Source organism: Eubalaena glacialis, chromosome 19 (genome assembly GCF_028564815.1).
Source record: "Eubalaena glacialis isolate mEubGla1 chromosome 19, mEubGla1.1.hap2.+ XY, whole genome shotgun sequence".
NCBI lineage: Eukaryota > Metazoa > Chordata > Mammalia > Artiodactyla > Balaenidae > Eubalaena > Eubalaena glacialis.
In genome coordinates, this window is record NC_083734.1 from 48016096 (window position 1) to 48028550 (window position 12455).

The following is a 12455-nucleotide window of genomic DNA, read 5'->3' on the forward strand; positions in this document are numbered from 1 at the left end:
TCAGGGCACCGTGCTGGCGGGTGGTGGACTTTCTGGACCCACGTGATTCACTGGTGATGTCAGGTAGTCAGCTTCTGCCCTGCTGGTGGGAGGAATGCCCAAACCTACTTGGGCTGGTGGGGAAGAGAGACCCAACCCTGTTCCAGAATCTGGGGGGCTTCTTGGGAGCCCTGCCTGAATTCCCTTCCAGCGGCAAGGGGACTCCTTGGTGAGAACTGTGGCCAGCGCATCCAGAGATAAGCAAGCAGATAGAAGCTTGTAAGATGACTTAGAGAAGAAGCTTCCTGTGTTTTGGCTGCTCAGACAGGAAGTAAGAGAGGGCAGCTTAGCTGAAGCTGGCAAATCCTGAACCCCCTTGTAAATAATGTGAGAAAGGGGGCACCAAGAGGATGATCTTGGAGGCAGCCCCAGCGTGGTCAATAACCCGCGGAGCGCTGGGATCCCAGGACATGCCACATCAAGATGTGTGCTAAAGGGCAGTGAAGGCAGTCTTAGGTCTGTCAGACCTGCCCAAGCTAGCTGTGGAGTGCCAAGGGCTTTGCTGGCCTGACTGCTAACCATTTTTTAGGGCCAAAGTGTGGATAGTAGGAATCTTCCCAGGGGACTCTAGGGGATTTTAGTGGGCGCTCACTTTGGGGTCCTGCAGCCTCTAGGTTGGTATTTGCGAAGAATCTCAGCCCAGCAGGGATGGAAAGAGCTAGTGAGCATATTTGGCCCCATACCCTCATTGCAGCGATGGGGAAAGATTTACCCAAGGCAAGGGTAGTAAAAAGAAAAAACATTGAATTTGTTATTTCCAAAAATAGCACTGAGGTGGACAGTACAGGAAACAATAAAATTTATATTACAGTTTCATAGTGTTTTTATTTGATTACTCGTGGTGGGAGAATGTGAATCTTCTTCGCATTAGGGTCTCTAAATGTCTCAGGCCGGCTCTGAGCCCAGACATCCCAAGTAACTTTTTCAAGGTCGCTCAAGGAATCAGAGGTGGGGCTAGACTCTTAACATCCTTTCAGTTCAGTGCTCTGCGCTGCAGTGACCTGCTGCATAACACGAAATAACTGTGGCTTGTCTTCTCTTTTATGAAATTTCCATTTGGTCCTTTGCGACCCGTCAGCAGTCCGGTTGCTGGTGAGAGTGATGATGTCTGTCTTCTGGGACGTCCAGTGGACGGATTTTCCCTGGGTTTCTGGATACAGCCCCATCTAGCAAAAGGACTAACACCGCTTTGCGCCAGAGACGCAGACACGGGGGTCACGCAAATGCTAAAACAACACTTGCAAGTGTTTGCCCTCCCGCACACGGCACAGGGACCCTGCCTCCCCCTCCCCCAATCTTTGCCCGGGTGGCCGAGCCCTGGGCTCCGCCCCTTCCCCATCAGACCGGGGGAGGGGTCCTCCTAGGCGCGGAGGTAGCGGACGCTTGGCGGCTGGGCTGGAGACGTGGGCAGAAAGAGGCGGGACAGAGGGGGTGCCAGGGGCCGGGGTCTGGCCGCCTGGGTCCGCCCAGTCGGGCGGTGCAGCCCACGTCCCGCCACGCGGTGAAGTTTGCGGAAAGTTTTGCAGTTGCTTCCCCGCCCGCGCCAGCCGGGGAGTTGTGACGCAGCGTCTGGGGCTCCAGGCCCGGACAGAGAAGAGAGGGAAGGCGAGGCGGGGAGACAGGGAAGCGGAGAACGAGAGAAAGAGTGCACGCCGGGGTCCTCCTCGACCCCGCGGATCCTTCTCTCCCGCCTCCCCTTCCTCTCCCTCTCGGCGCTGTCTCTCGGGCCCCGACCCCGGCCCCGCGCCTGCCCGCTCCTCCTCCCCTTCCCCTCCCACGCTGCCCGCTTCCCTTCCCCTCTGCCCCTCAAACCCTCCTCCCGGGTTCTGCGCTCCTCGCTCCGCCCTCCCTCCGCCCGGCCTGCCTCCTTCCCTCCTCCTCCCCTCCTCGCCCCGGGAGGCATCACTTCTTCCCGACCCGGAGGAAGACGCGAGCCCCTCGCGGGCGGTCACCACAGCCCAGCGCCGGGGCCGCCACCGCGTGCCGCGCCCGTGCGCCCTCGGTCCCTGCGTCCCCTAGCGCCACGCCGCGGGCATGGGGCCCGGCCGGCCGACCCCCGCGCCCTGGCCTCGTCACCTGCTGCGCTGCGCCCTGCTCCTCGGGGGTCTGCACCTCGGCCGCCCCGGGGCCGCCGCCGCTGCCCTCTCGGGTAAGGCGCTGCCAACTTGGCCAACTTCGGGGGCGGGCGGGGGGAGCGCCGGGGAGCGGGCCTCTCCCGACTTTTCCCTCCTTTTTTTTTTTTTTTTTCCCCCAGAAGTGTGTGTGTGCGTGTGCGTGTGCGTGTGTGACTGGGTTTTAAAAAATCGTCTCCGCTTTTCTGAAAGCGGGGGAGAAGGGAGGAGGAGCGCGCCTGGAGGTGGGGGGAGGATCTGAGTGGAACCAGATGTGGCGGGCGGCGGGGGAGGGGAGCCCGGGGGTCTCGAGCCGCCTCGGAGGAAGAGGGCGGGCTCCGGGAGGACCCCCGCGCCCGCCCTCTGGGACCACCCGGCGCCGGCCCTGCCCTGGGCCCGGGGACAGGCAGGGCGCGTCCGACGAAACCAGAGGAGGCTCCAGGCCGGGCTCCTTGCTTTGCTCCAGGACCGATGCATAACTTGTTTTTGAATTATTCGTAAGGGCTTGTTTGCCTTTACCGGCACCTCGGGGATGTTTGTATTTTCTTTTCCACACTTGGTCTTCAAGGACAGCCTGTGGCATGCGGCATCCGCACCAGTTGAACGGAGCTCTGTGGGGCAGTTTTGTGCCATCAGGAGGATGCAGCGACAGGCTGGGCACGGTGTGCGTGTGTGTGTGTGTGTGTGTGTGTGTGTGTGTGTGGTGTAGTGTTGTGTGGGCGGCTCTGGCCAAGCTGGCACCCCTCCAGAATGGACAGATCTTGGGCCGCAAAAAAGCTGCTAAAGATGCAAAAATCCAACCGACAGAAAACAAAAACCCGAAGCTGTGCATTCTTTCTGCTGGTCTTTCAAAGGATGACAGTGAAGTGTGGGGACAGACAGACCCCTCACCAGGAATCCCAGAGGGAAAGGGAAAGATCTACTTCCTGGGGGGGCTTGCAGGAGTCAGAGCTGGAACTGCCAGGGAGTGTGGTTATTACAGCCCCATTGCTGGGCCTATAAAGCTTGGTCTTGCTTTATGTTTCATTTGGGGAGGGGGCTGAGTGAAAGGGGACAGTCAGTGCAGCGTGTGCAGTTTTGTGCCAAGTCCAGACAGCCCCCTGGAGGATCTGGGGCCTCTAGCCACAGCCAGTGCTTGCTGGGTTGGCCTGCCCCACTGATGGTGTGATGTAGGCGACCAAGACACGTATCTGCTCAGATTGTGCCCGGATTGTGCCCGATTGTGCCGATGGGAGAGGTGGGGGCCGGGTGATGCATATTCACACCGGGCAGAGCCCCTCTGCTGAATTCCAGACCCACCCGGAACTGAATGTCAGGCAAACACAAACCAGGAAGTACCTCCCTATCCACTGCAGGTCCAGGCACCCAGGCTGTTCCCCTGCCTCCCTGCATCTTACTCCTCTGTGAAGGCAGGCTGGGCGGGAGGGGTGGAGGAGCATGACCATTCCAAGAGCCCCAGAGCACATTGTAAAGCCAGGCCCTGGGAGAGTTGTGGCCAGAGTGCTGACTCGGCCTTTTCCCCTGTGGAGCCTTTGACAGAGGGAGCTGGAAATGCCTGGTGAGAAGCCAGGTCAGGAAGGATGCCTGGAGTGGCCCTCTGCCTCTGGGTCTCCTCCAGGCCCCCCTTGCCCTTCCTCAGGCTGTGTCCCTGGGCTTGTGTCCCCCATAGCCTCGGAGAGGCCAGTCTCCAGGGCAATGCGTTGATCACCCCAGAGAAGCGTAGGTGTGGGCAGGGGTGGATGGAGGGGAGCTGGAGATGAGGGCGGGGGTGGGGTGGGGCTAGCCTGGTCTCCAGAGCAGCAGCTGAGCAAGAGGATGTTGAAATTGTTGCAGGTACTGTCCCTGCCCTGTTCCCTCTGCCCTGAATACTCCTCTTCTAGCCGAATTCTTTCCTCATCCCCCTGTACCTGACGAATTAGGTGGTCACTGGAAAGAGTTTATCAGCACCAGGCTCCAGATGGCCCCAGGAAATGCTCGTGGGAGATAGGATTCGGCTTGGCAGGCCAGTGCTGCTGGGGTGAAACTTACTGTGGGGGTGACGTGCACGTGGTGGCTTCTTGACCACCAGTAGGGAGGAGGATGGGGCACCGCAGAGCCCCTTGGGGGCGGCAGGGCAGCAGCGCCTTCTTGGTGTGGAATGGCAGAATCCATCTTTTCTCCACCCGCCGTGGAGTACCCAGAGGGGCACCCTGCAAAGCTTGTGGCTGGAAGGCCTCTTTGTTAATTGCAGTATTGATGCATTTTTGTATCCTTCACTGCTCCATGCTGAGCCAACTACTTGGGGAGGAGGGAAGGTACAGGGGAGGTGTAAGTTGCGTCCTTAGAGAAGGAGAAGAAACTGTGTGGGGCAAAGGGTCACCAAGGCCCTCGGGAGGGAGGCTGGGAGGGACCAAGCTTTGCAGACGTGGGGAGGGGAGCAGAGAGGGCGAGATGGGCAAGGCGGCCTGGGCTGTGCTGGGGATTCTGTGGAAGCTTGCTGGGCTGAGGTGGAGAGTTCCTGAGTGAGGTGGGGGAGAAGCTCGAGCGAAGAGGAAACTGGCCAGCTTTCCCAGAGGCCAAGGTGGGGGAGCAACTTGCTGGCTGGCGGTGGGGAGCCCTGGAGAACGCCTGGGAGCTTCTGACCAGAGGAATGAGGTGCAGATTGGAAAGAGGGTTGCTGGGAGCCCCAGGCATCAGATATCCAGGTCCAGGAGTGAGGAGACCTTGGGAGATCTTGCTGTGGGGACAGACCCTGCTGTCTAAAGGACAGGGAGGGAGGCACCCCTTTGGAAAGGCAGCAGGTACTTGCTGCTGCTGCCAGAGTCAGCCGGACAGATGGCCTGCACTTCTGGCCCAGGTCCTGGTGAGTCATGGAGTTCAGAGCTTTCTTACTGCCCCTCCACCCAGTCTTCCTTTCTCCAACCGCTTGCCTTCTGTGAGCTGCCAGGGCTGAGATAGTGCCCAGCTGAGCTGTGGTTAGCGCTGAGATTCAGCCCTCTGCTGGGTTGACCTGGACAAGGTGAGGGTGCAGGCAGGGGAGGAGGAGGCCAGGGTCTTGGTCCCCATTGTTCACAATAGGGAAATCTCATCAGTTTCCTGATGCCTGCAGGGTATGGTTGATTTGGGCCGGTGAGATGGTTTCAGAAGCACCATGAAATTCTCAGAAGAGCATTCATTTGGATTCACCACTAATTTAAGCGTTAAATAGGAACCCTGTTGCACCCTTCAGAGGGATGAAGTGGTAACCGCAGTGGCTACCATTCTTAATGCTCTGGGCGCTGTGTGGCATACTGTAGGACAAGGGCTCTTCCATCTTTCACAACCCTGGGATGTGTTATCACCCATCTCACACACTGCCGGTGAACAGACGAGCGATGTTAAGTCGTTTGCGCAAGAACACACGGCTAGAAAGAGGTGAAAGCGAGATTCGAACCCAGGTGTGGCTCCTGAGCCTGAGCACTTAGGTACCAGACCACGCTGCGTCTCCGTAAAATGAACTTTGCCGGAGTGTGTGTTAGGAAAGGCTGGAAAATTCTGCTTTAGGGGCTTTCCCCCAAAGCTCCAAGTCCTCTAGGACATCCTCTCAATGTGTCCTCCTGAGAGGAACCCCGGGAAGGGGGTAGAGTGGGCGGCCCTCTGTTACACCCCAACTGTCTGGGTGCTTGTCTCTTCCCCAGCCCCAGGGCCCCCAGACGCAGGGATGGAGCCCCAGATGCAGGGACGGAGCCCCCCTCAGTATCCTCGGGGGTCTGAGGTGCCTGCTTCTGAGGGACTGAAGGGGCCCGATGGAGGAGGAGCCCCGCTTGCCTCCAGTCAGGGATTTCATATTTGTTCATCCAGTCAGTAGGAGGATGTTTACCGAGCCTGCGCGGTGCTGCGGGAAGGAGTGACTGCGGCCTGTTCTTGTGAGCCCACCTCCCCTGCACCTCCTGTGGGGGTCCCTGGACTTGAAGGGCCTGGGCATTGCTGACAGGAAGTGTCCCTTCCGGTTTAGCCCTTCATGAGATGACGGGGTGCCACTTTCCCATGACTGGATCCTATAAATCTGGGGCGGGGGGGGCCTTTGAGCGGTGATGCAGCTCTTGGAACTCACCCCGGGCACTGCAGATCCCAGTCACGCCTCAGCTAGGGGCTGTGTCCTGAAAAGGCAGATGGAATGAAGGCTGTGTAGTGGCATCTGCGGCCTCAGCCAGCTCCAGCCTCTTAGAGGACAGATTGGATTGGTCCCCCACCTGTGGCTCCATGTGGAACTCCAGTGGTTAGTTTCTTTCCTGCCCTTCCCCCTCTTCTTTGGACCCTCTGTCCCCTCTCCCGAGCCCCTTGACCGTGTAGACTCCTTCCATCCTGCCTGGCTGAGCCCAGGCTCTCTGCCTCTCCTCAGCTCTCCCCGCCCCACTTGAGTACCTCTGACTGTGCATCCTGCCCCCGCAAAAGCCTTGGCTGTGTTGCAGGACGATGGCTCTGAAACCTCAGCTTCTTCCCAGTCACCCAGCCCCCCACGCCTTTTCCCTGCTCTCCCCGGTAGCGCGCTGCTCCTTCCTCCCTGAACCATCACTGCCCCCCCCCCTCCCTCCAGGCCTTCGCACACACCGCTCCCTCTGCCTGGAATGCCCTTCCTCTCTTCTTGCCTGGCTGCCACTGCCCCTTCCTTCAAGACTCAGGATCCTGAGAAGGACACCGAGGGGTCCTGGTCACTGCCGCTTGGGCTCACCTGGGCTAAAGGGACACAAGCTCCCAGAGGGCGAACATGGGGATAAACCCCAGAAGGGAGGGGCTGCCTTTTTTCTCTTTTTCTTGGGGGTCACTTCTAGAAGGACATGGTGAGAAGCTGCCGTGGTGGGCTTGAAGCTCCTACAGGGAAAAACAAGAAGCCAGTTTCCCAGACTCTCCCGACATCCTCAGAAAGTGTTTGGAAGGGGAGGTGGACACGGCGGCGCTCCCCACTGTAGACTGAGGCTGGAGGGGGCGTGGCTGGGAACGCCCCGCCTCCTCAGTCTCAGATGTAAATCAGGACAGGGTCGTTGGGGCTGTAATTAATGCCACTCGCCAGCTGCGTGACCTTGGGCAGAGGCTCAAGTTTCTTCATTTGTAAAATGGGAAAAATAAAATAATAGCCCCTCGTAGGGATAGCGTAAGAAATGACAATATATGTATGAGTTACGTGGTACAGTGCTGGACGCAGTCACTTCTTAACAAATAGTATTAAATTATTGCTATTTTTATTATTATTAGGAAGAGAAAACATGAATATCAAGGGACTTAAACATGAAAAAACCACAATCCTCAACATACAAAACCCTAACTACAACCACTTTTTTTTTTAAATCAAAGTAGGTCTTTGATTACCCTTTGCTGCTTGATGACATACCATAAGTGCCTAAAAGTAACCATACTTTTTCTGAAAGTAAATTTAAATCCTAAAGAAAAAAAAAAAATCCATCCTCAGCTGTCCTTACCCCTCAGGCCCCTCAATTTACTTCCCTCCTTTTTTGCTTCTCTTCATCATGAAGCTTCTTCAGCTAAACTTCCTTTCAGAGCTGAGTTCCCTGGACTCTGCCCTTGCAATGCATACCCAGCCGCCTGTCATCCTGCCTCACCATAACGTGCCTCCTAAGGAGTTGCCTCCCAGCGGTCCTGGTAATTAGGCTTCCTAATTACTAAATGCAGTGCCCCTTTGCAGGCCTCACCTTGCAGCATGGGTGCTGTTGATAGCCTCAGTTTTAATGGTGCATGCTCGGTGGAAAACGGTCAGACCATACAGGGGTAACATGTAAAAAATCTGAGGTCCTCCCTTCCCTCCACACGCACCCTAACGGTAACCACTGTCAGTAGTTTTTTTTTTTTTAATTATTATTTATTTTGTTTGTTTATTTTTGGCTGTTTTGGGTCTTCGTTTCTGTGCAAGGGCTTTCTCCAGTTGCGGCAAGCGGGGGCCACTCTTCATCGCGGTGCGCGGGCCTCTCACTATCGCGGCCTCTCCTGCTGCGGAGCACAGGCTCCAGACGCGCAGGCTCAGTAGCTGTGGCTCACGCGCCCAGCCGCTCCGCGGCATGTGGGATCCTCCCAGACCAGGGCTCGAACCCGTGTCCCCTGCATCGGCAGGCAGATTCTCAACCACTGCGCCACCAGGGAAGCCCTGTCAGTAGTTTTTTAAACGGCGTAATCTTCTGTTCTTTATGCATATACACCCATATAAATACTCCTTTTACACAAACAGAACCATGTTTTATACTGTATAATACAATAAATTTTATTTAATAATATTCATGGCATTTCCATTACAGGCTTCAGAGCTGTGCCATTCTTAATGGCGCTCAGTAGTTGGTAGGAAGGAGGTACTGTTTTTTTTTTTTTTTAGCTGCTTCCCTATTGATGGACACTGTTTGAAAATTTTCTCTCCCTCTGGCCTCTGTGATGTGGTTTGCATCTGCAGTCTCTGCCTCCTGGCTTCCATCCTCAGTCCAGAGCCCACATTGTTGCCAGATTTATGATCCAAAAGGGCGGATTTAATCGCCAACAGAACAGAGTTGAATTGAGAATTTGAGGCCTTCCATGGTCAGGTTCCAGCCTTTCTCTTCAAACTCTTGAGCAAGTCAAATTCAGGTGCCCTGAGTCCTGAACAGTGCAGCCCCCGCTCCCGCTTTTCTCTTGGCCAGGAGCGTCTGGCTCCACAGGTGTGGCTCTGGGTCCCCCCTCATACCTGCAGCCTCAGCTGGAAGGAGACTTTCTCCCCAGACTCCTTTGCCATTTCATCTCTGCCGCCCGCCTGGTGGAGCCCCTTCCTCCCCTCCCAGACTGTGAGCACCTCTGGGGCAGGGCTTTGTCAACCCTGCACAGCTTCCAGCCTTGGACACTGTCATTTAGTAAATATTTATTGAACCAAACAAAAAAAGACAGGTGTTCCAAAGAGCTCCCCCCCACACCAGTTTTACTGAAGGTAATTGACATATAACATTGTATTGAGTTTAAAGTGTACACATAATGATTTGATATCTGTATGTATTGCAAAATGCTCTCCACAATGTTTAGTTAACATCTATCACCTCACATCTTTACAAAGTTTTTTTCTTGTGATGAGAATTTTGTTGGTAGTAGTGGAAAGGCAAAGAGTTTGTAGTAGTAGAAAGGCAATGAGTTTCCAGAGTTTTAGATGATGTCACAATTGTGAAAAACATATGGCATTGAATTAAAATAAACAAAAAAAGTCCAGTGGGCCAGAATACATTTCAAAAGTAGACTTAGACTGTTGTAAGAACTTAACGTAAGACACACCAGAAGCAACACACTAATGGGAAAATGAATCTGTACTTGTAAATGGTATTGGACAACAGGATTATAATTTAACATTTTTAGTTTCAATTTACAGCTGATCACGAGAAAATTCAGCTGGCAAGTTGTCATGTAGAAAATTCAAAGATCACTAGAAATTAACTTTAAAAAATATGTAATTAAACTAGGAAAAATAGAAAACCTAATCTTGGCAGAGCTGTGAGGCAACTAATATGTATGACTGGAGCACGTAAATTAGTTCAGTTTTTTAGCATTCAGTCTTTCAGACAAGACGTAAGAAGCTAGATATGTAGGACTTCATCTCCTTTGACCTCATAATTCCACTTGGGGAATTTGTAAGGCATTAATCCCAAAGAGAAAAAAAAAGTTCATAGAAGTGCTATTTATAGTAGCAAAACAAATTGGAAACCATCTAGATGCCCAACAACAAGAGCATGGCTAATCAAGATATCTTAACACGATGGACAATTTACGTAGTTCTAAATGACAAATATAGAATATAAAGACACATGTAATGCCAGGGACTTCCCAGGTGGTCCAGTGGTTAAGACTCTGCCCTTCCAATGCAGGGGACGCAGGTTCGATCCTTGGTCGAGGAACTAAGATTCCACATGAGGTGCAGCAGTGTGGCCAAAAAAAAAAGAACTAATGCCAGTACCTGGAAATATATCTAAGAAGGAAAGTTATCATGACCACAAGGCAATCATACAAACTAATATACACACACGGGTAATAATTAAGTAAAGATGCATGTCTGATCACTGACATGCATTTTCTCATTCATTTGGTTAACTGTTTTGTTTTCCCGAGCACTGACAATGTGCCAGGCATGGTATTTGATGCTGATGACACCATGGTGAACAAGCCAGTCATGACTCCTACCTTCCTGAAGCTTATATTTGAAGAGCAACCTCTCCAAATGTAGAGGAACATTCTAGAGGCAAATGTGTGCTGATTTCATTTTAGGTGCAATTTTTAAGTTTGTTAGAAGGAAGATGGAAGCAATAGACTGCTTTGAAATCTCAGACACAGGGTTGGGAAACTGTCTGACTGCAGAGAGAACAGCGCTGAGTCAGACCAGGTTGGTCAAATAGGAATTCAATAGGAAACGGCCTTGCAGTCAGTCTTGGTCCCTGAGGAAAGGATTTTCTAACTTCATAGATGCTTAACCTCATTTCTAAGGAACTGAGGATCCTGGGTCACATTTGCTTTACCTCACTGTGTGTGTGTGTGTGTGTGTGTGTGTGTGGTGAATCTTTGAGTAGTTGTAGACGTGACATTTCACACCAATACTTCACCATGTATCAACTAAAAACAAAGACATTCTCCTATAAAACCATAATACCATAATCACATCCAAGAAATATAACAGATACTATAGTTTTTTCTAATATGTAGTTCGTGTTTGAATTTCTCCAGTTGTCCCAATAATGTCAGCTATTGTTTAAGTCTAGGACTCAATTTGGTGTCGTGTCTCTTCAGCCTCTTTTAATCTAGAATAGTTGGCCTTCTTGTCTTTTATGACACTGGATTTTTGATGACTTCAGGCATCAAATGTTTGGTAGAGTGTTCGCAGTCTGAATTTGTCTGATTGTTTAATCATTAAATTCATGTTAAACATTTTTGGAAAGAAAACCACAGGGGTGGGACACAAATGTGTCCTTCCCATCGTATCACATTGTCAGTTTGTTCCCTTATTGGTGATGCTGACTTTGATCAATTGGTTCATGTGATGTCTACCAGATCTCTCCACTAAAAAAGTGCCTTTTCTCCTTTGTATTTAGTAGATAATCTAAGGAACTATATTCTTTTTTTAAAGATTTTTTTTGATGTAGACCATTTTTAAAGTCTTTATTGAATTTGTTACAATATTGCTTCTGTTTTATGTTTTGGATTCTTGGCCGAGAGGCATGTGGGATCTTAGCTCCCCCACCAGGGATCAAACCCACACCCACTGCACTGGAAGGTGAAGTCTTAACCACTGGACCACCAGGGAAGTCCCTAAACTATATTCTTTTCTTTTTTTAATAATTTTTAAAATAAATTTATTTTATTTTTTATTTATTTATTTTTTGTTGCGTTGGGTCTTCGTTGCTGCGTGCGGGCTTTCTCTAGTTGCGGCGAGCAGGGGCTACTCTTCGTTGCGGTGAGCGGCCTTCTCATTGCTGTGGCTTCTCTTGTTGCGGAGCACTGGCTCTAGGCTCGTGGGCTCAGTAGTTGTGGCTTGCGGCTCTAGAGCGCAGGCTCAGTAGTTGTGGCTCACGGGCCCAGGTGCTCCACAGTATGTGGGATCTTTCCGGATCAGGGCTCGAACCCGTATCCCCTCCATTGGCAGGCGTATTCTTAACCACTGCGCCACCAGGGAAGTCCCTAAACTATATTCTTAAAAAAGCCAAGTTGCTCACAGCAGTACTATTCATAATAGCCCAAAACTGAAAACTAGCCCCAAACTGAAAACTACCCAAATGCCCATCAACAATAGAATGGATAAATTATGGTGGCTCCACACAATTAAGTAGTACACAGCAATGAGAATGAGCAGCCTACAACCACATGCGACAGTGTAAGGCTCACAAAAATACTGAGCCAGATGCATTCATACCATATGATCCCATCTGTATAAAATGCAAAAAAGAGGGTAACACTGACCTATGCTGTTTGAAGTCAGGAGAGCAGTTACCCTTAGTGGGAGAAGTTGTAACCAGAGGGAGTCACAAATAAAATTTAGAAGAACAGCAAACAGGGAGGAGATGTCTGGAATATTTATGGCAAGAAGCTCACATAAGCCAATGAGAAAAACACAGGAACCTCCACTAGTTTTAAGGCATCTAAGATTAGAATACATGAGCCAGTAAAGGCTGGGAACAGAATTCTCAAAGAAGGAACACCAATGTCTAATATGCCTTTGGAAAATGTTCTAAATCACTAGCAGTAAAAAAAAAAGGCAGGATGTGCTTCACAAAGCGCCAACAAAGATTGATGTAACAGTATGGTCAACATATTATTTATAATTAAGAAAAATCTGCTTACAAGTTG

At 51.6% G+C, this 12455-nt stretch overlaps 1 protein-coding gene across 2 annotated transcripts in view; it reads left to right on the forward strand.

Moving 5' to 3' along the window:
* Window positions 1-1592: 1592 nt before the first annotated feature.
* MRC2 (mannose receptor C type 2) overlaps window positions 1593-12455 on the forward strand; it is a 54859-nt gene continuing 43996 nt past the window's right edge. For both annotated transcript variants that reach the window (XM_061177031.1, XM_061177032.1), the window contains exon 1: window positions 1593-2188. In XM_061177031.1, coding sequence (XP_061033014.1) covers window positions 2074-2188 — 115 coding nt within the window. In that variant the 5' untranslated portion in view covers window positions 1593-2073. The remainder of the gene's footprint in view (window positions 2189-12455) is intronic.